General features: G+C 43.3%; 7 protein-coding genes across 10 annotated transcripts; 3 read left to right on the forward strand and 4 right to left on the reverse strand.

Moving 5' to 3' along the window:
• The first annotated feature begins 3,025 nt into the window (after nt 1-3,025).
• On the forward strand, nt 3,026-4,436 carry LOC6582468 (brachyurin). The gene has a single exon (XM_002008133.4). It carries the CDS (start codon nt 3,224-3,226, stop codon nt 4,139-4,141), a length of 918 nt encoding a protein of 305 aa, XP_002008169.1. The 5' UTR covers nt 3,026-3,223; the 3' UTR covers nt 4,142-4,436.
• Nucleotides 4,437-6,191: 1,755 nt separating this feature from the next.
• Nucleotides 6,192-11,118, reverse strand: LOC6582469 (adenylate kinase isoenzyme 1). 3 transcript variants are annotated; one of them, XM_015162465.3, is made up of 5 exons: nt 10,836-11,118; nt 7,508-7,591; nt 7,079-7,201; nt 6,622-6,999; nt 6,192-6,549 (listed from the first exon to the last, which is right to left on the reverse strand). In XM_015162465.3, exons 1-5 carry the CDS (start codon nt 10,836-10,838, stop codon nt 6,451-6,453), a joined length of 687 nt encoding a protein of 228 aa, XP_015017951.1. In that variant the 5' UTR covers nt 10,839-11,118; the 3' UTR covers nt 6,192-6,450. The 3 variants fall into 3 exon arrangements, with proteins under 3 accessions (XP_015017951.1, XP_002008170.2, XP_015017952.1); XM_002008134.3 differs by lacking the exon at nt 10,836-11,118 and adding an exon at nt 7,678-7,728; XM_015162466.3 differs by lacking the exon at nt 7,508-7,591.
• A 92-nt stretch (nt 11,119-11,210) lies between these two features.
• On the reverse strand, nt 11,211-13,613 carry LOC6582470 (adenylate kinase isoenzyme 5). 2 transcript variants are annotated; one of them, XM_002008135.4, is made up of 5 exons: nt 13,522-13,613; nt 13,356-13,471; nt 13,103-13,290; nt 12,014-13,037; nt 11,846-11,959 (listed from the first exon to the last, which is right to left on the reverse strand). In XM_002008135.4, exons 1-4 carry the CDS (start codon nt 13,575-13,577, stop codon nt 12,225-12,227), a joined length of 1,173 nt encoding a protein of 390 aa, XP_002008171.2. In that variant the 5' UTR covers nt 13,578-13,613; the 3' UTR covers nt 11,846-11,959; nt 12,014-12,224. The 2 variants fall into 2 exon arrangements, with proteins under 2 accessions (XP_015017953.1, XP_002008171.2); XM_015162467.3 differs by lacking the exons at nt 13,103-13,290; nt 13,356-13,471; nt 13,522-13,613 and adding exons at nt 11,211-11,585; nt 11,645-11,787 and having other exon boundaries at nt 11,840-11,959; nt 12,014-12,191.
• A 7-nt stretch (nt 13,614-13,620) lies between these two features.
• LOC6582472 (tRNA (guanine(37)-N1)-methyltransferase) lies at nt 13,621-16,267 on the forward strand. Its single transcript, XM_002008137.4, has 3 exons — nt 13,621-13,710; nt 15,338-15,524; nt 15,591-16,267. Exons 2-3 carry the CDS (start codon nt 15,348-15,350, stop codon nt 15,762-15,764), a joined length of 351 nt encoding a protein of 116 aa, XP_002008173.1. The 5' UTR covers nt 13,621-13,710; nt 15,338-15,347; the 3' UTR covers nt 15,765-16,267.
• Nucleotides 13,825-15,326, forward strand: LOC6582471 (tRNA (guanine(37)-N1)-methyltransferase). Its single transcript, XM_002008136.4, has one exon. The coding sequence runs from the start codon at nt 13,852-13,854 to the stop codon at nt 15,265-15,267; it is 1,416 nt and encodes a 471-aa protein (XP_002008172.3). The 5' UTR covers nt 13,825-13,851; the 3' UTR covers nt 15,268-15,326.
• On the reverse strand, nt 16,264-17,137 carry LOC6582473. The gene has a single exon (XM_002008138.4). The coding sequence runs from the start codon at nt 17,099-17,101 to the stop codon at nt 16,367-16,369; it is 735 nt and encodes a 244-aa protein (XP_002008174.1). The 5' UTR covers nt 17,102-17,137; the 3' UTR covers nt 16,264-16,366.
• Nucleotides 17,138-17,325: 188 nt separating this feature from the next.
• LOC6582474 (titin) lies at nt 17,326-23,684 on the reverse strand. The gene is made up of 3 exons (XM_002008139.4): nt 23,275-23,684; nt 20,308-22,494; nt 17,326-20,252 (listed from the first exon to the last, which is right to left on the reverse strand). Exons 1-3 carry the CDS (start codon nt 23,348-23,350, stop codon nt 18,193-18,195), a joined length of 4,323 nt encoding a protein of 1,440 aa, XP_002008175.3. The 5' UTR covers nt 23,351-23,684; the 3' UTR covers nt 17,326-18,192.
• Between the last annotated feature and the right edge of the window lie 141 nt (nt 23,685-23,825).

Here is a 23,825-nt window from a genome sequence, read left to right on the forward strand (position 1 = left end):
AGACGCTAAACAAAAAAGAGCGAAGCAAAAAAAAAAAAAAAAATGCAGCTGTCTGGCGCCAATCAATTTCTTTGCCTTGAGGCCCGATCAGCTTTGACTAATGATAAAGTCAATAATCTGTTTGTAAAGCGGATCGTCATGGGAGTTTCTTATTGGCTATTGGCCCAGTATTTTACTTTTTTGTTTGTTATTAATAATATGGTTTTGTGTTATGGGAATTCCCAAGCTGTTTAGATTTCTTTCGCCTTGTTTGTTGCTCTTTCTTTCTTCTTTCTCTACATTTTTCTCTCTATTTTGTTGTTGTTTTGTTTAGAATCGTTAGTTTCGAGTATGAACTGAAACTAATCCAACCGGATCTAGTTTGAGTTTAAGCATTCTAATTTGTTGCTTGTCTTTTGTTTCTTCTAGAAAGCATTTAAGCGGGCGAACATCGAGCATTGAACAGCGCTGAGCTAAATTGCTATCACTGCTGACTACTGGTTCTACGCATTCACATTTGTACATATTCATTTCATTAATTAGTTAGCTTATATCAAATATTAAATCAGTGACTTTGGGCTGACGTCAACATTCGATTAGTTCTGCTCATTTGTTGTGGGCGTGGCTGGCTGGCAAATTAATTGCAATCGAAGCCACGGGGTGAATACACCTTCAATGCCATTAGAGTTCTGCGCTTAGTCCGAGAGAGTTGGGAGCCAGGAATTTTCGGGTGCATCTACCTTATCTAAGCCATGTTTTGGTATTTCCAAAAAATGTTGGCTGTCAAGGCCAACTGCTTTCTCCGGCAAGGTAAACAACATGTAAGGCGCCAGCCATCGACCGTTGACAACAACAAAAGTACAGCAATAAATACATAATAATCAAATAAAAAAGAAACTGTAAACAAATTTCAGTTGGGTGTTTCCCTGGTAAGAGATTTGCATATATTTACATACAATTTAAAAGCGACATTTCGAATAAATCTTTTTGGCTTCTGTCTGTGGAATTTTGCATCAGTTAAGGCATTTAAATTGGTTTAATTCGTTAAGATCTGAATGTAAATATTTTTTATTGCAGCTCGATCAACCAGTTTAATGCGCCGAAAATGAATAATGTCTCCGAATCAAAAGATATATATTAGGAGATATGTATATATGTGCTCAAACTTTTATGATGTGCCAATAAAACAAATTGGCGGCTGTTTCTAAAGAACGGGAAGTGAAATGTTAAATACTGGATTCTAGGCTAGAGCCAGAGCTAGACCAAGAGTATTTTGCATATTTTCTAATTTGTTTCTTAGTATTTACTTTGAATGTTTATTAATGCTCGCATCGTCAAACAATTTTATGCAAATTTAATAAAATAAAACAATTCAGAGTGCTCATGTGGGAAGTGCTCGACGCGCAGATAGCCTCTAAAGCTTGTCGGACTGTTTTATATTCTCACATATAATAATCAAGAGTACCCAAAAAAGACTATTTCTCTCTAAAAAAAAAAGGACACTAGATCAATACATCTTAAATACAATTGCAAATGGATATTTTGTATAGAATTCCAATTAGAATAGACTCCTTTGCTAGCATGAGTGTGTGCGTGCATGAAGCAAACTGTTAAAGCTTAATGGGAACGTTTTTATTATTAGCTATAAACTTTTCTAAGTAGATGCTAATATGTAAATATTTAAATACATATATTGACGGGAACTATTTAGAATTAAATTGTTAAAACTACGGACAAGGTGCTCTCAACTATGTATTAATAATCTTAAATATATATAAGATAATAATTTTAAGATATGTATTTTTAAAATACATAATATAATAGTTGGCATTTAGCTCTCTCTCACCTGTTTAGTTGAAGTGTGAATTAATTGAAGGGGCTTTTCGTACATACGAAAAATGCCAGTTACATTTTTGTATAGCATTTGTTTATTTATTTTTTATATATATTATTTGTTTATTTAGTACATTTAATTAATGCGATAGACGTCGACGCCTTTCATTAACAACATTCCAAGTCGGCGCCAAATTAATTAACTTCCATTTCAGTTTAATTATTGCATTTAGTCTTTATTGTTTATTTTTGTTGTTATATATTTTTATTTATTTATTTATTTTTTTATCAATCTGCGCAGCTAAGCAACAAACTGGAAAACTCAAAAATCACAGAAAACACAAAGCAAAAAAAAAGAAAAAACTAGAACTTAATTTACATACGTATTTATTTGTTTATAAAACCAAATATTGATTCATCTTCGAATTCCACTTAAATTCGTATGAAAGTTGCAAACGAAATTAACTTCGACTCAGCCTGAGACGTAAATTAATAATAATAAAAAAAAACTGAACAAAAATTAATAATATTAAACGGAGTCCCCATGGCTTTTTTATCAAGAAAAAAATGCGCAACAGCAGAAAGAGAGAAAGAGAAAAAGAGAGAGAGAGAGAGACGTATTCAAAACAAAAACAAACCGAACTGTCATATTTCTGTGTATAAAATCTTTTTTAAAGAATTCCAAATTTCGCATAATTAAAGCCAAATTTGTCACGAAATGCTGTGGTTAGGCTGGCAACAGCTGTAAGACCTGTTTCGTTGTCTAGCCTCTAGCTCTCTCTCTTCCTCTCTTGCTCTTCCTTACTCACTCTCTATCTCTGTCTTCTTTACATGTATATTTTCCTGGAAGCTTACGCATGTCTTTAGCCAAACCCCCGTTGGGATTTGATTCAAACAGGAAAATACTTGAACCTAGGGCTAAGAGATAAGAGCTCTTCTCTGATATGACGATTTAAAAAGAAAACAAGATTCTGACAACTTGTTTGTTGTCATAACAAGCAGCTACCGCTTTGCAGAGGACGACAACGTCATCACGATTATACAAGCATGGGAAAGAGAGAGTGCGAGAGAGAGAGAGCAGAGATGAGAGCACCGATTTCAGCTGTGATCTGATCAGTCAGCGGCGCAAAGAGCGGCTCAGACAGTTAACCGGCAAAAACAAAATAACAAAAAGCAAAAACACAAAAAGGCGATAAAAACAAGCTGATTTTGCTGTTGTTGTTGTCTTCTAATATCACATATAAAATATCACGACATCGTCAGAATGAATTCAAACTGAGACGAACGTTGGAAGCGTGCAGAAGCAAATCGTGAATCATATTACGTATACGACGCGTGCTAGTGACAATAAAAAGAACAGAAAGAACAACAACAAAAGCAACAAATAACAACAAAGTGAGACAACAGTAAAATGGAATTGAGCAAAGAAACATTGAGTGTGAGTGCGCTGATTGTCGGCCTGTTTATCATGTGCCAGCTGGACAGCAGCTCCGGCTATGCCATTGGCCAGGCCAAGTTCGGCAAAATCGAAAAGTTTCCCTACCAAGTGATGCTCATCGGCAAGCAGCTGTGGCGCAAGCGCATCCTCTGCGGCGGCACTCTGCTGGACAACCGCTGGGTCCTCACGGCCGGCCACTGCACCATGGGCGTCACCCACTTCGACGTGTACCTGGGCACCCGCAGCGTGGAGGCCACCGAGCAGTTGAATGGCCTCGTGCTGCGCACGAATAAATTTATCGTCCATGAGCGCTTCAATCCGGAGACAGCGGCCAATGACATAGCCCTGGTCAAGCTGCCACAGGATGTGGTCTTCACATCACGCATTCGACCCGCTGCTCTGCCCAGCAGACAGCATGCGGATCAGTTCACGGGCAGGAGCGTGGTGGCCAGCGGCTGGGGTGCCATAGTCGAGATGACCAACTCGGATGCCATGCAGTACACCGAGCTGAAGGTGATCTCCAATGCGGAGTGTGCCGAGGAGTACGACGTCGTCACCTCGGGAGTGCTCTGTGCGAAGGGATTGAAGGACGAGACGGTCTGCACCGGCGACTCGGGTGGCCCACTGGTCCTCAAGGGCACCCACACGCTGGTGGGCATCACGAGCTTTGGCCCAGCTGACGGCGAGGCTGGCGGCGGCTGCGAGCGAACCACCGTGCCCGGCGGCTTCACGCGGGTCACCTACTACCTGGACTGGATTGAGAGCAAAATTGGCAGTCACAAACATCAACAGCAGCAGCAACAGCAGCAGAAGCAGCAGCAACAGCAGCAGAAGCAGCAGCAGCATTCACAGCAGCAGTATCACATCTATCGGGATGACAATCTCGTCTAGAGCTCTGTACCCTATGGCCAGTGAAGAGCAGAACTTTGACTGAATCGTCTAGCTTTATAGAACGTGTGATATTTTGTAAATACTCCAACTCTCACTTAGCTAATTTCCAAATTGTGGCATGAATTTGTTTTAGTATATAACTATTTAAATATCTATTATTTATTCTAATTATAAGTCAAAAGTCGTCGATCTGCGATCAGCGCGAACTTCCCTCTACAAAAAGAAAGCAACAAACCAAAAGTTGCTATAAAAATAAAAAAGGTTGAAAACATTTTAAACAACAATAACAAAAAAAATCCCATTTTTGTATTATTTTTACCCGTTTAACGTCGAAGAGGGTATATTGGTTTTGTGCAATATAATGTAACAAGCAGAAGAGACACATTTCACATAAAGACTAAATTAAATTTACATAATTTCTTTCTTCTCTCTGAATTCCAATTACTCAGTTTAAATGTCGAATCAACTCAATGAATTACTCTATGCATATACTGAGCAAATACATATTCAATGCATTCTGTTCTCCTCACTCCAATTACTCCAAATATGCTCACTTACTTTCAATAGAGCAGAACTAACATAACAGAGCGTGCTTGAGTGACATTTTACTAGCTTTAAAATGGCGAGCCTCTTTAGCTATAAAAGAGCGAAACGAAGACCGCTATAAAACGGCGAGCCTGCTTGAGTAACTTTGTATTAGCTATAAAACGACGAGCGTGTTGGTGAGCATAACAGGGATTTCGTATGCTATAAAAGTGAGAGCTTGTAGATGAGCAGAAGAACTAAATTAGCAAAGGGCGCTTGAACGACATCAGTTATAAAAGTGAGAGCCTTGTGGTGAGCATACGAAATTGCAACGGGCACTTGAGTGGCATTGCAAGCCATTTGATCAGCTATAAAAGTGCAAGCCTGCAGCTGTGGTGCGTTAGTTGAGTTCTTAATTCGTTGCAGAGCAGATGTGTAGCAGGGCTCGGTGAGCATCACAATAACGTTACTGATTATGGTAAGTCGCAATCGCAGTCGCAGTCGCAGTGAAAGTAATTATAATACTGATCAAATTCATATCAACTAAGCTTAGCGTATTTTGAAGTCAGGTATACCCAAGCAGCAAACTCTTGCTTGTTTATTTTCGTCATGGTGATTTGAAGCAAACGGAATTCCCGCAAGATCAGCGATCGCTAGAGATAAGAAGAAAATAAGCTTTTACGTTGCCGATACGATAATTTCTCCAGCTAACTGTTTAAATCGCGCGAGCTTTACATAATGTTTTATTTTTATGTGGCGTTTGACACACACTGTTTTACATAGAGTTCGTTTATTTGCCTAGCACTTGACAGTCGAGTTGTTCATTGAAAGATCATCAGCCAGAACTTCAAAGTCCACTCCAGTTGTGCCCACTTCAACGCAGAGATGACGCAGTTCCGTGATAAAACAGCCGGATGATGATGATTCCATTCCATTCCGCTGGCCGAGAATAACAAACTCAAACGGACTTTCAGTTTTGTTTATATATGAATTTATTTATGTGCGCTGTCATAAATTATGCCAATCGAATTCCATGCTAGAACTGTATCGGGATTTATTTTGGAGATGACGTACTCATTGATTTATCAATTGATGTCAATCTGCTGCCAGCTTAACTCGAGCTGATTAGTCATTTGTGTCATATCCTTTAAGAGCTCAACTTGAACAGGTACAACTCAACATTTATAAATTATATAAATTTAGTTTTAGTTTTAGTTTCAGTTATTAAAAAACAGGTTATTTTCTTGATGTTTGCCAAGTAGCACGTGGAGAACTGTTCACAAGTCAAGGTAATTGAATTGTGATGTTTTCTACTACAGATGCATATGTATATCGAGTGTGCCCTTGAGTTCTCTATTAAAACTTACATATAACTAGCTAATTAGTAAAAACGTGATTCGAACTTAAAAAAGAAAAGAAACAAAACACATTTGCATTTTATTAATTAATGATAATAAAAAATTCAATTGTTTAATAAGAGTTGAGTTAAATGAGAAATACTTTCAAATTTGTTTTCATTTTTTTATTTTTTTTTTTATTTTTATTTATTTATTTTTTTTTTTTACATATAATTTTTATTGTGTAAAGTACTTAGAATTTGGATTGCTTTTGGTTTGTTTTTGGTATTTATCATAGTTTAAAGCGGTTAAAGCTCTTTGCCTGGCATAAGCAGGTAACAAATCGATATATATACATATATATCTGTGTATATAAATATATTCTGGTGCGTAGCTCTCATTGGTGCAAACTGTGCTGTGCTAGAAAAGTTGCTCTTGTGCACTGGGTTAACAAATTTTGGACTCTCGCTCCTTCTTCTGCAGCACACAGTCAATGGCCTCGACGACCTCCATGAAAATGTCCTCCACATCGCGCTCAGCATTGATCTGGAGCGGAACAGAATATATAGAGGGAATGTATGTATGTATGTATATACAGTCAGAGGGTGATCTGCTTACCGTCAGCGTCTTCTCCTCATAGAGTGCGAGGATGTCGCTCGTGTTGCGCTTGAAGGTCTGCAAGCGGGAGCGGATGGTCGCCTCGTTGTCGTCGGCGCGCTTCACTGTGGCAGCGGCGGCGCGTGCCAGGATGCGCTTGAGCATCGTTTCCTCCGAGCAGTCGAAGTAGATGGCCAGATCGGCGGGCGCGATTTGTGCCTCGAATTCAATGCCCTGATTCTTCTCGCGCGGATAGCCATCGATCAAGAAGCCCTTCGAGGCGCCCTTGGCCCGGGTAATGGCTGCATTCAGCAGCGAAAGGACCTCCGCATTGGGCACCAAAGCGCCGCTGACCATCAGCTCCTGCAGCTCGCGTCCCTTGTCGGAGCCAGAGGCGACCTGGCAGAGCAAGTTGAGAGGAGAGAGAGTTATTAGCAGGCATAGCAATCCCAGGCTGTCCCAGGCTGTCTCAACTCACCTCATCCCTGAGCAAATCGCCGCTGCTCAAGTGTGTGAAACCGTATTTCTCCACGATCTTGGCGCATTGGGTGCCCTTGCCGCAGCCGGGGCCGCCCAGAATCCAAATGATGGGTATATCAGACTGTAAGAGAGCAGCAAAAGCGGGATTGATTAGTAGGACACAAAGAGCCAACGGCGAGCAATTGCAATTAGCCAAGTTAGTGTACACTGGTCGGACGAAAGCCTTAGTCGAGTTAGTTCGAGCAGAGTTTCAAGAACATTATCTTTGATTTAGAATTGGTTCTCATTTTTTTTTTATTTTTTTTTTTTTTTTATTTTAGTTTTTAATCTCTTTTTGATCAGCCGCCACATCGCATGCGATATACATCAATATAGATATCGTAATATACATATATAATTGGCGTCTATATGTTGTGGGGCTACTTACGACGGATTGGGCCTTACGGCGTTGCTCCGCTTTCTGTTTGTCTTGGGCCTCCTTCTTCATGGCCATTTGGTGACACATAAACAACTACACACGAATAGGTAATGTGAGAAAAGGGGCACATGTTGCGTATACGTAATCAAATGCATTTGTTATTCTATTTATTCTCTTACGTTGCCAATGACAAATTGGAATCTTACAACTTTCATTTTGCAATTTAAATATTTGCAATTACGATATTTTTAAATATATAAGGAAATTTTGATTAGGAAAATCTAATTTGAGAAAGTTATAGAAAGCTAAACCTAAACTGAATATTGTGGGAGTCTATTGAAAATTTGGAATATTATTACATTTATTTTTTGTTTTACTTATTTATTATTTAAACAAATACATCTATTATGAATTTAGTACGAAAATTCTAAATACAAACGACTTTTTTTAAATTTATTTCTAAAATTTTAACTTAATATATTTTACTTTGTAAATCTAGCAGACTATGGCCCATGAATCAATACTAAATAACTATGATGACAATGTATAAAGCAAATGCAATGTATACTATTTAAGCTACATAATAAATTATATGGAAGTCGATAAAATCACTAACCATATAGAGTGGACATGTGGAACAAATGATAGTGTGTTATATGGCTAGTGATAAAACTTATCTCATTTATTATATGGTGCAAACAGAATATATATTGCATCTACTTGAGTGTTATTAAGTCAGAGCTATTGTTAAAATATAGTTATTAATTATATTGGCAAAGCGCCAATGGCCAACCACAAACAACTGCATAATACTCGCTAAATTTTTTTTAAAAAAAAAGAAGATATTTAAAGATCTTTATCTAGAGAGAGAGATGTATGTAGGTATATTTAAAATAAAATAAAAAGTTTACAAAACCGATATACCCCAGTCAGCACGTTGAGCGAGCATAATCAAACAAAATTGTTTGACGCCAACTTTGAAATATACACAATTAGTACAGCCTTCAAAATGCGCTATATATACAATTATTCTCTCTTTCTATATATATATATTATAGTTGTACATATATATAGAATATATATATTATGTATATTGCGTGTGTTTACAAATTGACATTGATCTTGAACGCACATAACTGTATAATTGAGTAAGAGTGAGAGGGTTGGAGATTGTTGGATGCTGTGCGAGTTTGGATCTATTATATTTATATATGTATATATGTATGTATGTATACCACCTAGTTAACGGTTCAATTAGCGCCCCATAGAGCGTATAACTCATCGACTTTATATAGCACTTGTTTTATATATCCGTTTATTGTTCAGATTAAACCAAACAAATCAAAATTGATAAACAAATATAATTAAGTTTTACTGCTGCCACTGTTTATGTAGTTTTATGTGGGTGTATAGCCGGTATATATATTTATATATATCATTGCTGCTGCTCTGTTTTCTGTATATATCACAAATAATATAGAATAACCTCCCCTTGGTTATTGCTTCGAATGTTCCGCATTGTCGCACCTTTTGAACAAATTTCTTTTAGAATTTAACAAAATTTTATATATAATATATATAAATGAAAACAACAATATGAATGAATTTCAAGTTCTTCTTGCTCTAGTTGATAATGTGCAGGTTGTTTTTCCTCATAAATATAAATATTTCAACTTTTGTATTTTGCGGCGCATAAATTTGGACCTCGCTCTCTTAAGCTCGCACGAGTTCTTTTCACGTCTTTTCACATCATTTCACATATTTCTTTTTTCAGTTAGGTGTGGGAAAATCATAATGATGATGATAATGATGATTTTTCAATGGCACGGCATTTACGTAACTCGTTCAGATTCCGATTTGGATTTGGTTCAGTGACCTATGAATGACATTTGCAAGGATATATCGAACGTTTTCTTTGGCACGCGATGCATTGTAAATTTTTGATGAAACAGTTGTTCAGGTTCTCAACTATTTAACCTTTTACTTTTTTTATAGCTCCAAAACGGAACTGAAGGAATTTTTATTATGGCTCCACTAAGTTTGTTTTTGTTTTGCTTGCAAAAATTCCATGCGTCGCGACTTTGTGTCGTCGCCGATGCTTAAACAATATTTAAAATCAAAGCCAGCTTTGCTATCAAACTAATGCCAAGAGTCCGGCATAGAGTCGCCATCGATCGACTCATAAAAGCCCAGATGACTCGACTAATTCAATCGTAGTTCTTCAATAAACACACTTCGAGGCAAAGCGCTCGCTAATGAATCAAGCCCAGCCAGAAATTCCTGGGACCAGCTCCACCTGTCGTGCGATTTATGCAAATTTATTGACTTTGACGTCATGAAACTTGACTTGGCTTGGAATGTGAAATTGTGTTTTGTTTCTTCTGCTGCTTCTTCTTCTTTTATTGTCATTTGAGACGTTAATTTGTGGCTCAGTTATTTGAATGCCCTAACCGACAGTGGCGATCGTTTGATTTTGTTATTAATAATGTTATTTATATATGTTTGTATATGCTATTCAGCTGTATCAATCGAGCTCATATTGGAATGCCTATCCTCAGTCTGTCAGATTTCAAGCTATAATCATGCTAAAACTTTTCATAGGTGCGTCACGTCGATCACAGCGCATCGCATCATTATATAGATCGCGCAGACCTAATAGTTTATAAATATAGTTCCTCTATATACTATATTTTATTTAAAAAAATGATTTGAATATAACATTTCACCTAGCCATACGTCTAAATTTTTATATCATACACATTTATGTATATACAATTATTTTAATATCATTCTGCTATAATAAAAACCTCTGTCTATCTCGCTCTAGCCACAAGAGTATTCAGACTTCGGTTCGCTCTTTGTCTAACTGTTTAATTCTTGTTTGTTTTACGACTGTTTCTTGTACAGTTGTTGTTGTGGGAATTTCACAGGCACTCTGGTTACCGGTATTCATCTGTTTTGTTGTGCTCGGCTCTGTTATTTATAGCCGAACAGCTGACGCGCAAGCCCAAACAAAAATGGGGAAAAAAGTCGGTGCATAGGAAAGTTGATTTGCTTGAAAATGTTTGTTTGCAATTGGCTCACTGTACGTGCATGTGTATGTGAGCACAAGGTCAAGTGTGTGGGAATGCAGTCAGAGCTTTGAGTGGAAGGTGCGAAGGTCAATCGAGCCGAGGATTGCACTGCACCAATCTCTCTAGCAACAATTCGCCTGCATTTGTTTTGCTTCTGGTATCGCAAATCGCACACAATTGGGAAAGCCATAAATTGTTTTTAGAGAAGTAAACTAGTACACACACATACACACACACACTCGCACGCACACACACCGACTTACCATGACGATGTATATGAGGTATATGCGACGCTGCTGTGGGCCTTGTGCTGTTGTTGTTGTTAAATTAATCGCGAAATGCTTTTCGTTAAAGAGTCGCGCTGCTTCGGCGTGTTGTTGTTGCTAATTCGCACAGATTTTGTTTTGCTATTGCTTTTTCTTGATTCGCTTGGTCGCGTCTTTTCCGTTATGTCGAATTTCCACCCTTAATGCAGCGTGTGTCGGGAGCGACTGAGCGCAAAGCTTTCGCTAACGGTTTCGACAAGCTAATGCCATGCAGCTTTGCTATACGAGCTTTTAGTTTTTTTTAGTTCTGCTTATCGCGCACTATGGTGCATACATATACATATGTATGTATATGAAAAGTAACAAAGAAAATCTGTTATACTTAACTTTTTAATTTCAAACTATAATTTTTGATTAATTTGTCAGCGCTATAATTTCTACATCACTTAACGGCCAATTGAGATTTTTGGGCCATGGTTTTTGTTGATTATCTCCATGTTGGGCTTCACATCCTCAAAGACAGCATTAGCATCGCGATCGCCATCGATCTGCATCGTCTTGGCGGCATACTGATCCAGCACTGGCTTCACATTTTTCATATATGCCTGGGCCGTAATGCTAGTTCGTGCATTCAGTGAGGATCGGCGCGTGTCTATCGTCTCCTGCCCCACACTCAGAGCAATTACCAAATCTGGAGTGCCAACCTGCTGCTCCAAAACAGCAGCATCGGCTTGGTTTGTAGGATAGCTGTGGAATTTTCGCAGGCTGTATAGGACAACTGGCTACGCTGTCTACTGCATAGTTACCCATCTATGACAAAGCCGCGAAGTCCCGATTTATTACTCATTAGTTCCTGTTCCACTAACGGCATGACCTCAGCTAACGGCACCAATTGACCATTATTGACTACCTCAGCGAATTGTTTACCCTTAGGCGTGTCGGTCTCAATCTGCGACAGATTCTATGTTAAGTACAGATTATCGATTGCTTTTAGCACTTGCCTCATGGTCTATAATGGCATTGATATCCACGTGCTTATATCCGTACTTCTCTACTATACTTTGAGCGAGCGTAGTCTTACCACTGCTGGGTCCACCCATAACCCAAACAATTGGCACATTCTGTGTATTCAAATATTAATTAGTGGTCTAATTACAGCTTAATAAAAACTCTACCATATTTAAAAAAAAAAATAATTTCCGTATTTTTTAGAAACAATTTTAACAATTTTAAAAATGCCTAAACAATGATGACAATTTTTTGATTGAATAGCTTTTAGCTACGCAAGTCAACCAAATAATTAAAGAGCTTTTTATGGACACGCATATAAAATAGCAATAATTATTTTCTATATGGTTATACAAAATACATCTACCGGAGCAGTTATTAACTGATATAATAAAGAAACGCTTGTATGTGTTTCGATTCGCTTACGGATATGACGAGCAGCGGTGCTCGCTCTTCTGCTCGCATCTGCTGCCGTTGGCAGTGGAGCATCTCGATGTGGGTGGGAAATGGTTCGTCGTGCTGTAGAATAATCACGCTGAAGGTGGGTGTCTTCGGTGCACTTCGCCGGAAGCCGTCGTTATGAAGATGCAAATCAAAGGTGATCTTAAAGGTACGGATCGTTGAGTCTACATCGCAGTCGTAGTCCTCGCTTTGCAGCCGCACTATATCCAATTTTTCGAAAGTTTGTTGAAATTTCCTGTAGCTTGCCTCATCTTTTAAGTCATCTATAAGGCTTCTCCCTGTTGTGCTTGCCCTTTTGCTAGCTAGCTCCTCTTCTGGCTCTGATTGCGCTCTACGCTTACGTGTGTCAAACTTGAAGGCGTTAGGCTCATTATTTATGCTGATCTCGTCTGTGCTTGCTTCTGAGCATTGATTTTTTATTTGCTGCTTGAGCTGCACCATTCGCTCGAACGTAGCGTTGTAAAATTGGGAGACTTTGATGTGCAGGGGAACAGGCTTATTACTTAGAGAAGCATCCAACAGAGCCCAAATGCAGTCATCTTTTGTGACCACGTCGCTGGAGGCTGTTCGATACCCTTCCTGATGCCTGACAACTATATAACCAGCGCGTGACAAAGCCGAGTAGACAAAATAATTGTTATACTTTTCACTAGCCTCCTCACCAAGCAGCAAGACGTAGGCCTGTTCGATGGATACAATCAATCCACAGTACTCTAATTGAAGGCGATTCTGTTGTGAAAATAGACAATATGTTTAGCAAATATTATCATTTAATATGATAAAAGTATACACACTAGTTCCAGCAGAAATAAAGCCTCGTAATATTCCAAATAGAGTTTCCCTTGTTGACTGTAGCCAAAGCTCTCAAACTTTCCATCTTTACGCACGACTTCAGCAGCCTGTTGATCGTCGCTCCATATGGCTATAGCGCGACCTGCCTGGCGCTCAATACGTCTAGCAGATAATTGTAGGCGCAAATTTGCTGTAATAACAAAACCAAATGTTTATTTTATTCATTTTATATACTAAACTAAAAACCAAATTCACCATAGGTATTTTTTAACTCCACATTTTCCTCTGCACTGCCTTCAAAGCTGGTGCGCTTAAGCCCGTTTCTTGGTGATTCAACTTCAGGATGCCGTTGTGCTACAAGTTCTGAAGCACTATAAACATTTTTATTATGTAGTTCTTTTATATTTCATTCAGTACTCACCTTAAATATTGAGTTTTAGGATAAATTTCAATTGCGTTTTCTTGCGCGCCGCTCATTTTCGTAGCCACAAACAGCTGTTAACTGCGGCGTTGCCAGACCAATTGCAAAAGTAAATGTGGAACGAGTTCATCGTGGAGCGAACATCCAGCTCATTTATTTTCGCTGGCTTTATAATATCTGAGAAATAGGGTAATTTCCGAAGATAATTGTGTTTTTTACATAAACTGAATGTTTATTTGTGTTTACTAAAGCTGTATTGGTTAATTGGTGCTGACTGCCATAACAATTTTAAAACGTGTAAAACCAATTCTAAAAGACTGCATTGATTGCATGCACGTTTTTTTGTTAATGTTTTCCGCGGTCACCAGGCCCCCACCCCTTACCAAAATCGTAAATTTGCTGTTAGTAAGCAAACGTTTACGCCACTATTACCGCAACATGGAGAGCACAGTGCTGTCGCCACCTGCCTCAGTACGTGGCATGCGTGAGCTGCAGCGCGCGGAGTTTCAAAAACATGTGCAAATCCCCCGACTACGAGTGCCCGAATCTCAGGTGCAGCGTGTGATCCCGTTGGTAAAGAAGCTGCTACTCAAAATGGAACATCTGCACCCAGTAAGGGCCGTGGAGAATCAACGTGAAATACTATTGCATCCAATACCTGTTAAGAATTGGGAGTCACTACCCACCGCCGAGCTGGAGCAGCAGCAGGTGACGCAAGAGAATTTCAGCCATGCAGATCTCGAGTTAACCTACGAGAACTGGAGCGCCAATGAGATATTGAAGAGTGTGCTGCCAGAGAACGAGGAGGGACTCTCCTCCTTCTCGCGCATTGGCCACATAGTCCACTTAAATCTGCGTGATCACCTGCTTCCTTACAAACAGCTCATCGGCGAGGTGCTGCGCGATAAGCTGCCCAATTGTCGCACCGTGGTCAACAAGGCGGCCTCCATTGACAATACCTATCGCAATTTTCAGCTGGAGCTGATTTGCGGTGAGCCAGACTACCAGGTGGAGACCAAAGAGAACGGCGTGCCCTTTGAATTTGACTTCTCCAAGGTCTATTGGAATCCACGTCTGTCAACAGAGCACGAGAGGATTGTTAACATACTAAAGCCTAATGATGTGCTCTACGACGTGTTCGCTGGCGTTGGTCCCTTCAGTGTGCCGGCGGCCAAGAAGCGTTGCAAGGTGCTGGCCAATGACCTGAATCCCGTCAGCTATCAGTGGCTGCAGCACAATGCCAAGCGCAACAAGTGCTTGACACATATCAAAATGTTTAATAAGGATGGCCGAGAGTTTATCCTAAAGGACTTGCGGGAGGATTTGCTAGAGCGTTGGCGCACATCAGCTGCAGCTGAGCCTTATAACATTCATATAACCATGAATCTACCAGCAATGGCTGTGGAATTCCTGGACGCATTTCGTGGCTTATATACGCCGGAGGAGCTGCCAGAGGAACCCCGCTATCCACTAGTACATGTCTATTCCTTTGCCAAGGGAGAGAATACCAAGGGGCTGGTGCAGCAGCTGGTGGAAAGTAATCTAGACGCAGCACTGGGTGACGAGCTGCAGGGGATAAGCTTTGTTCGGAATGTAGCGCCCAACAAGGACATGTATAGAGTTTCCTTTAGGCTAACCCGAACGCTCTTAACCACGCCCAAGCAGCTGCTGGGCAAGCGCCCCTGTTCCACAGGGGAAACAGAGGAGGAGCAGGCTGTTGCTGCCACTAAAGTTAAATGTGTTTGACTAAGCTAAAAATAAAGTTTATGAAGTTTCTATAAAAAATGAATTCGTGTCTCTTCTGTTGTATTTACAGCCACGTCGTCATGGGTCGCAACAAGGCCAATGCCAAGAAGGGAGCGGGAGCAGGCGGAAGTGCAGCTGCTGGCAAAGCAAATGCCAAGCCTGCTTTGAATAAATCCAAGAAGGCCAAAAACGTCTTCAAGGTGGCCAACAACAAGGGCAAAAAGAAGCCCAAGGAAGTGAAGGGCAAGCTCAAGCAGGTGAGCCAAGCGAATCATCCAGATCTACCATGATTCCCAGACATTAAACTACCTAAATTTTCTCAGCTCAAGGAGACTGTCAAGGCCAAGCAGGAGAAGGTGGACGAAACACTGAAGGTGCTCCACAAGGATATGGTCGTTAAGAAGCCCAAACCGGCTGCCACGCCCATCAAAAACAAAAAGAAACCCGCAGGCAATGCCAGCAAAGTCTCCGATACGCTGGGCAAGCTAAAGTTCTAAAATAGCATTCAAGTCAATCAATGCGATTTGTTAATAATATTAGTTCAAAGGATTATACACATATATCTATGTACATATATATATATATATATATATATATAAATATATATAAAACTGTTCGTTCAGACTGTTCAGCTGCATGTTCTATAATTGAGTTCGAATTTATATTGAGAAAACGTATTGGATATTTTGTCCCATATGAATCCTAGCAAGTCAAGTTAGCATTGCAATTTTTATAGAAGCCGTTTTTATAGCACCTAGATAAGTTGCGATTGTATTTAATCTACAATTCTAGCTACTGTAAAATGCTCTTGAATTGATATGTAAGTCTCTCTAATTGGACTCATAAGAAGCTTAACTTAGTCTATCCGTTTACTCTTCTTTTCTTATTGAACTTACAGTCACTCTAACTGACTTCACTTATTTCTACCTATTAGAGAATTATTGTTTAGAATATTTTCGTTGGCATCCAATTTAGATAAATAAAAGATTCAACTGATAAATATTTGCTCATATATGTATATTTATATATAAATAAGTACACCATACACCATATTTAGCCAAGCTCGACCCGAGCAGGGGTTAAGCCTCTATACTAGGCATTAAAGGACTAGTGGAGCTCCAGGCATCATCACAGCACCATCTGGAACAGTGGGCGTAGGCGTGAGTGTTACGGCCGTTGTATTGGTTACCTGCCAGCCAAATAGATCCCGCACAATCGTGTCCAGCTGGACAGTGTCAATGCCCTCTGCTTGGAGCTGGTTAAACACCGTCTGGGTGCTGGGCGTGGCCAGCCAGCGCTCGTAGACGACCTTCAGGGCGCTCAAACGCTGATAGAACTGCGCAAAGATGCCGCCTTGCTGCACCTTAAGCTGCACTTGGGCGTTGATGGCATAAAGTGGGAAATACATCTCCAGCTCATTGAGGAATCCCTGCCAGCCGAAGACAGTGCCCGATAGGTACGGATAGCGATTCAGCAGTGAGGTGCATACTTCCACTGGTTCCAGCTCGAACTGGCCCGAGGAAGCCAACAGCTGTTGATCCACCCACTGCCGGAACAGCAGCACCTCCGGCTGGGCGAGCAGGCGCCAGTAGGCCGTGAAGCCCGCATTGCTGTTCAAGATGCGCACGAAGGCCTGGAACTGTCCATCGTTCAGCAGGTAGCGCACAAACAGCTTCTGCATGGGCTTAAACTGTATTTGGCCATAGATATCCGTTAGATCCTGGGCCAGATTTGGCGGTGGTCCGACCGCAGCCTCCTGACCTTGTATTATAGCAGCGTTGCCCAGAGCAAAGCCCAAGCAGAGCACGAAAGTCCAGGCGTATGTGGCAGACATGCTGGGAATATAGAGGATGGAATGTGCTTCTGGCCAATTCAGCATCTCCCTTTTATGCCAAATATGTATTTACATAGATCAGATAAGCCCAAAGAATATTCCATGAAATTTGTCGCAGCACCGGCTGCTGCTGCTGTTGACATACCGAACGATAAGGAAAGTCACCCGATTCGATCTGTTTATAGTTGGATATCGCGCTGACGTCTCACCGGAACTTGACTAGATTCTTGTTTTTGTGTGCTTTATTTCTCAAATAAATAATTGACCAACAATCCAGAAAAGACCGACTAAATAAGTCGTAAACAAACACAAAATATAATCTATTAGGCCTAAACAGCGAGCACTGAGTGAGAGGGAGAGTACCACAACACATAACAAAGTCAGCCTAAGTAGAGTGATTTTAATAGATATAGTAAACCGATGCTTGGCGAGCAGCTAGCTATAATCTGACTATAAAATAGAGGTCAAATATGAATAATATGAAAATTATAAATATATTATACAAATTGCATTTTAACAATTTAACTGGAAACATCATGTAAGAAGCGATAGAGAATATGTCCAAGATCTAGTTTGTATAAAGAAGTAGTCTAGGTGCCAGGATAAAGAATCTCATGACGAGCTTTGTAGCTCTATATTTTTAGTAAGTTTGAGCTCTCTGAAAGCTATGATAAGAGTGGAATAGGAAGAGAGCTAGGAAGCAAATCAGACGATCAGACAAGCATATTATTAAATATATATATTTATAAATATTTCCATGAGACAGTTAGTTTACTCAATACGATGATATGACACAAGAGAAATGAACCACAAATTCCAGCCTCTAATGCTAACAGAGCTTTTCAATCGGACAAATACGACATTGACGATTTCACATAATCAAAAACTATACCAAACTGCAACAAGTCTAAGATCGGTTAACTATATAATATAAGTAAACGTATACGTATACAGGGTTATCCATAAGAAATTCGTAGTAGATCCGAAGTTTTTGGGGGACTTAAGCTTAAAATACAAGTCGATAGATTGATAAGAGCTAACTTAACTGATAAACGCATGATGAACTGGGGGCAGCTGGAGATTCGGCTGACTCAGGCACCGCCATCGTTGCCTTTGCGTCGCAGCCAGCTGGGGATGTAGCCACGCACGGCCTCGCCCAGCTGGCGATAGATCATCAGCGCCAAAATGGGCAGGACGAGGCGTGCGTCCTTGAACAGATAGACATAGCAGGCTACGAGGAAGAGCACCAGATCCGTGGAGTAACTCAAGGCGGAGCGCACCTTCTCATGCGCCTGCTCCTCGGAGCAGGACTGCAGCAGCGCCAAGCTGGCTGCCTTCTCCAGCAGCTCACGATCCGCGGCAGACAGCAGCAATGCCGCTTGGGAGCTGTGTTCCTGGGACAACGAGCTACCTCCGGTAGCAAGCGGCTGCTGTGGCCTGCTGAGCGAGACGTCGCGAGAGCGCGTGCGGGACGGCACACGGCGCTTGATCACACGCTTGACCTTCACCAGACGCGTGCGTCCACGAGCATCGGGACGCGCCTCGACTATTTCGCTCATCACGCTCTCGGCGCACTCCTCGGCGTCTTTTTTGTTCTTGGACTTGGGTGGCGGCACCACCAGCACAGTGGGAAACTCCGGCTCCTCCTCCCGCCGCTGATCCTCATGTGCAGGTGTTTCGGGCGCCTTGTGCATGGCATGTCTGCTGGCTGCATCACGCACATGCACAAGCTGCTCCCGCTCTGAAATGGACAGACGTCGCTCCCGACTGACGGTAGGCGGAGCCAGCAGCAGCTCATCCTGATCGGGACTGCGTGCTCGACGCTGCTGATGCTCCGCTGCGGCACCATCGTCGTCGTCGTCGTCCTCCCCCGCTTGGGCAGCGGCTCGCTTCAGTTCATCTCGGTCGAGGTAGAGCGGCGTGTGGTACTTGTGGGTGCTGCTCACCTGGCGCACCAGGTCGCTGTAGTGATCCACGGCTGCGTGGGCCTCCTCCTGCATCAGTCGTTCCTGCTCCTGGCGCCGCAGCTCCTCCTCCTCTTTTATTTTGCGTTTCGTCTCCAGCTCCGCAGCGATGACAGCAGCGTTGGTCTTCTCCAGCGGATTCGAGATCTCCTCGTTGGCCTCGGTGTTCTTCTCGGTGGCCGAGCGCTTGTCCCGGCTGAAAAACGACTTGATGCCCTTGGCCAGATCCAGTTTCAAATTACTGGGTGCTGCAGCAGGAGTGGAAGGGCTGCTGACAGCGCCATTGCCCAGCTCCTGCTGCTGTGCATCCGGGCTGCTAGGCTGGCTAAGGGTGAGCTCCACGTGCTCATTGGATGACCGTTTCAATATGGGCTTTGGCACAAAGTCCGGACTGGGCAGAGGCATTGGTCGATTGAGCACCACAGCTGCCTGCTCCGGTGTGGGTGCACGATAGGGGGTGAAGGTGCCAGCGCCCATGTTGCGCGGATGATACGTCTCCAGATCACGTGGACTGGGTGAGTGAGTTCGCGCCATCAGCTGCATTTTGAATTTCTCAATGGAGTCCTGGTCGGAGGTGGCGGTGCTCTCGGTATAATCAGTGCCCAGGTCGAAGCCCTGCTGCTGCTGCTGATGCTCCTCGTCCATGTCCAAGTCCTCACTGTCATCGGCTGTGCTCTCCGTGCGATCCTCGTCGTAATCCTCCAGATCCTGTTCACGACTATCAGTGTTTCTTGCCTGCAGATTGAGCAGCTGTTCCGTGTTGGCACGTGTCAGATTCTTTAAATCAACGAGGTTTACGTTTTCCCGTGAATCCCATTTACGTCCCATGGGCACCATGTCAGCCGACTGACGTCTCAGCTCGCTGCGGCGCTCGAAGGAAGCACGCTCCGCCTCCGTCATAGAGCCCAGGCGCTTGCGGAACGTGGTCGGAGCGGTCACGGCTATGGCTGCCGGCTCCTGGGCCTTTGCAGTCTTCGCCTTTGATTTGGAGGCTTGCTCCAATTCCACGGCTTCGTAGAAACGCGCCATGGCACGTTCGTAGAGGAGCTCCGTGGAGCTGACCGAGCGGCGCAGCGGGAAAGTCGTGTGCAAGTTGGTGAACTCCAAGAAGGCCAAATCCGGTGCAGAGATGGAGATCGGCGGTGGCTGTATAGCGTCCTCCAGTTCCAGCTCAAAGGAATCTTGCTCTGGACGAGGCAAAACAATATCAATGGGAGTTTTTGGAATTACTCAACTACTTACTGTCCTTATCCTTGACCTTGCTGTTCTTGTCGAAGACCACTAGCATGAACTCATTGCTCGTATGGACTTCGTCGTGTTTATCCGCTGGCTTCGGTGGACGCACCTTTATCACTGGTGGCGTCGGCTCCGATGTGGGAGTCGCCGGCACAAGTGGCTCAGGCTGGGCAGGAGGCGGGGCACTGATCTCTATGGTAGGCAGCGGTTCACCAATGTGGGCACTGGTGGCTATGGCAATTGCCAGAGCCGGCACATTCTTGGCCGGGCTCAGAGAGTGACCAGAGAAGCGTCTCACATTCTGATTGACGCCCAGCTGGACGGGCTCAGCGCTGCGCTGCAGGGCGGGCGTCGATTTGATGGGCTGCGGCGGCGTTGGACTCTTTCGCAGTGGAGCAGGCTGACGCTGAGACGAATCCAAGGCAGGCTCCAGTGCTGCTATCGGAGGCTGCGGCAGTGGCTGCGGCTGCGTCTGCGGCTTCGACTTCTGTGCTGGGCGACCAGGTGACTTGTCCTTGGCGGTAGTCATCGGCTTGACATTGAAGAGCTTCAGCGGCACTGCAGCTGGGGGTGATTTGGGTGGCTTGGACTGTGGCTCCGGCTTGTCCGCCAGCGCTGTTGTTGTTATCAGCGACAAATTGAGCTTGGGATTGGAGTCGGGCTTGGTGGTTTTGGTTTGCACTGCAGCCGAGTCGGCGCTGCTCAGCGATGGGCTCTTGCGCACGCTCATTTTCAGCGCCTGGTCGGAGGTGCCGTAGGACATCTCGTGGCGCAGCTGCTCGCTGTCCACCAGCTGTGGAGTGGGCTTGCGCGAGCCACGCGGCGATTGCTTGGGCGAAGCGGACATGCTGGTCGCCGCATCCGTTTGTGGGCGTGGCGGCGACAGCGTCTTGCGGCGCGGCGGCACAGGCTTCGATATGTCCTTGTCCTTCTCCTTATGCCCAGCGTCATTGCGTTCATCGCCAGCAATTTTGGTGGCCGACTTGGGCTTGGTGATGCCACGCTTCGGATCGGGTATGAAGAGCAACTCCGACTCCTCCGATGGCTCACTCAAGCCGTATGGATTCTCCGCCTTTACGCGAAACTTGTACTCGGAGCCCTCAATCAGATCGTGCAATGTGGTGCTCAGCGCCCGTGTGGTGGCTGCCTTTAGCCAAACGTTCCAGCCAATACGAAAGTACTCCACGATATAGTTGCCGATCTTGCAGCCGCCATCGTCCAGCGGAGCTGTCCACGACAACGTGGCCGACTTGCCAAAGGACATGTTGAGGCGTGGAGCACCTGGCGGATTCGGCCTGGCCGTCACGGTGACCAGGAAGGAGGCGATATCCTCGCCCAGCTTATTCCAAGCTCGCACCATATACTCGCCCCGATCTGCGCGCTGCACGTTGTCGATCTTCAGCAGCGAGTTCTTCTCCGTGTTGGTGACCTCGAAACGACTGCCCGGTACTATGACCTCGCCCTCGTGCAGCCAGGTGATGGCTGGGGCTGGCTGTCCCGCCACGCCCACCTTTAAACGTAGCACTTCCTCCGCCTCCACGATGAGGCCATCCTCGTAGGTGCGCGGCAGACGAATCTTGGGCGGTGCCTGCACCTTCAGGCGACACTTGGTGACCACATGACCCGCACGATTCGTGGCCGAGCACTTGATCTCGCCCTCGTCGGTCAGCGCCACCTGGTGTATAATCAGCACACTACAATCGAGCTCATTGACAATTTTGGTGCGACGACTGCTGAAGATCTCGTAGCCATCCTTGAACCAATTGATCTCTGGCGGCGGTTCGCCCAGAACTCGCACGCGGAACTCGATCCGCTCATCCTCGACGGCATCCATGTCCGTCAGCTCTTCCACAAAGCGGGGCACACTGATTGCGTTCCTCTGCAAGGTCACAGTCAGCGGATCGGACAACTCGCTGGCATTCGAGCGACCCACAATGTTCTCGGCAAAGCATCGAAATTCGTAGCGCCAGCCCGGCTCCAGGCCACTGATCTGAATTTCGCAACCGGAGATGGGCGTGGGTGTGGCACGCACCCAGTGGGGCGAGCCCACACGTCGCTGCTCCACCGTATAGCCGATAATAGGCGAGCCACCGTCCAGCAGCGGGCGTTCCCAGCGCAGATTAACCACATCGGGCTGCTGCTCGGAGAGCGCCAGCGGCGTCAATATGGGACGACCCGGCGGAGAGGGCCGTTCTATCAAATAGAGAGATCAAATTAATCACAGGTAAATAATGCACAAAATACATTCTAAAATCTCGAAACTCAAGCGCTTGCGCAGTATTCAAAATAGACTATTTCGAAAACATTACTTTGTAGTTCTTTCAAATTTTAGGCCAAAGATTCAAGAAAAACAGAAGAAACAAGATTACTAGAGTCGCAAGGCACCGACTGTCAAATGCCCTGTAGGAAAATATTTAATCGTAAGTAATATACATATATAATTTGATCTTAATTTTGCATTTGCCATACTCTAATCTACAAAATGCAGTACTCGACTGCTATTGTACTTCATAAGATATACTCTAGGTAATATTTTAGCTGCTAGACATGAAATGATACCCTGTAAACTTTTAAAGCTCGCATATTTATTTACAAGTAAAATCATGTGAGACTAACTTTTTTAATTAGACAAAAAAGATCAGGAAGAAATAGATAAGAGTTGTTACAAATTCTTCAGTCAATTATCATACTCATTTTTTGACCGATCTTCAATGGGTATACAAAACAGAAAAACGGGCCGACGGACGGCGTCGCGTCAATGGACGGCCGCGGCAACCACTTGAATGTGCGAGTGGCTAAAAATAGGAATATTTCTAGCGCTCCCACCAACTATGTGGACTGCTACTACTATGTATGTGCGAGCTCTCACAGCCAATTAGAGAAGATTTTCAGTGTGTGGAAATTCGGGAATATATTTTTGAATTTTACTTGAATTTTAATGGAATTTAGAACGGGCTTTTCCGTTTAACTTGCCTGCAGATTTCCAATGCACATTCTTTTTGGGCCGTCCACTCTGTGGCGTCTGCAGTTTACCCGGTTGGTTGCCCATATCGTATATTTAAATATATTAACCTATTTGCAACAAAATGTGCATATATATAGAATTATCTATATATAGGCAAGCCGCTTTTAACTTCACGCACTCTTCGGGTCGTTTTTTTTTTTTAAATATATTTTCGTTTTCAATGCGTTTCGAATCCGTTTATTTTCATATAACTAACTAATTTAACAGTGCAATTTTCGTAATTTGCAATTTTGGATGCGCAATCGAAGCCATCTTTACGGACGCGTTAAATAATCCGTTCGCCAGTATAGCCAGGCATTCCCGCACACAAGTAAGCTTTGGGCGCTAAGAAATGTCAACGGCAACTAACTTGCAGCGTTGCCAGTAGTGGCAAAATAGTAAACAGCTGCCTACAGATCGATACTATTACTGTTCCGATAAGAAACCAATATTGAGTCTAAGGACATAGAGGCAAATAAATTTTTTAAATATTGTAGAATTCGATTTATTTACCTAATCA

This window comes from Drosophila mojavensis, unplaced genomic scaffold (assembly GCF_018153725.1).
Source record: "Drosophila mojavensis isolate 15081-1352.22 unplaced genomic scaffold, ASM1815372v1 contig_74, whole genome shotgun sequence".
Classification (NCBI taxonomy): Eukaryota; Metazoa; Arthropoda; class Insecta; order Diptera; family Drosophilidae; genus Drosophila; species Drosophila mojavensis.

Coding starts and splice junctions, on each gene's coding strand:
- LOC6582472 (XM_002008137.4), top strand. CDS start 15,348: ATGGGTCGCAACAAGGCCAATGCCAAGAAGGGAGCGGGAGCAGGCGGA. Junction 15,525..15,590: donor TGAAGGGCAAGCTCAAGCAG/GTGAGCCAAGCG, acceptor AAATTTTCTCAG/CTCAAGGAGACTGTCAAGGC.
- LOC6582469 (XM_002008134.3), bottom strand. CDS start 7,713: ATGAAAGTTGTAAGATTCCAATTTGTCATTGGCAAC. Junction 7,592..7,677: donor TCCAATTTGTCATTGGCAAC/GTAAGAGAATAA, acceptor ATTCGTGTGTAG/TTGTTTATGTGTCACCAAAT. Junction 6,550..6,621: donor ATGAGGAGAAGACGCTGACG/GTAAGCAGATCA, acceptor GTTCCGCTCCAG/ATCAATGCTGAGCGCGATGT.
- LOC6582474 (XM_002008139.4), bottom strand. CDS start 23,350: ATGGGCAACCAACCGGGTAAACTGCAGACGCCACAGAGTGGACGGCCC. Junction 22,495..23,274: donor TGTGCATTGGAAATCTGCAG/GCAAGTTAAACG, acceptor TCTATTTGATAG/AACGGCCCTCTCCGCCGGGT. Junction 20,253..20,307: donor CAAGGTCAAGGATAAGGACA/GTAAGTAGTTGA, acceptor TGCCTCGTCCAG/AGCAAGATTCCTTTGAGCTG.
- LOC6582471 (XM_002008136.4), top strand. CDS start 13,852: ATGCACGTTTTTTTGTTAATGTTTTCCGCGGTCACCAGGCCCCCACCC.
- LOC6582470 (XM_002008135.4), bottom strand. CDS start 13,577: ATGAGCGGCGCGCAAGAAAACGCAATTGAAATTTATCCTAAAACTCAA. Junction 13,472..13,521: donor CCTAAAACTCAATATTTAAG/GTGAGTACTGAA, acceptor AAATGTTTATAG/TGCTTCAGAACTTGTAGCAC. Junction 13,291..13,355: donor GGAGTTAAAAAATACCTATG/GTGAATTTGGTT, acceptor TTGTTATTACAG/CAAATTTGCGCCTACAATTA.
- LOC6582468 (XM_002008133.4), top strand. CDS start 3,224: ATGGAATTGAGCAAAGAAACATTGAGTGTGAGTGCGCTGATTGTCGGC.
- LOC6582473 (XM_002008138.4), bottom strand. CDS start 17,101: ATGTCTGCCACATACGCCTGGACTTTCGTGCTCTGCTTGGGCTTTGCT.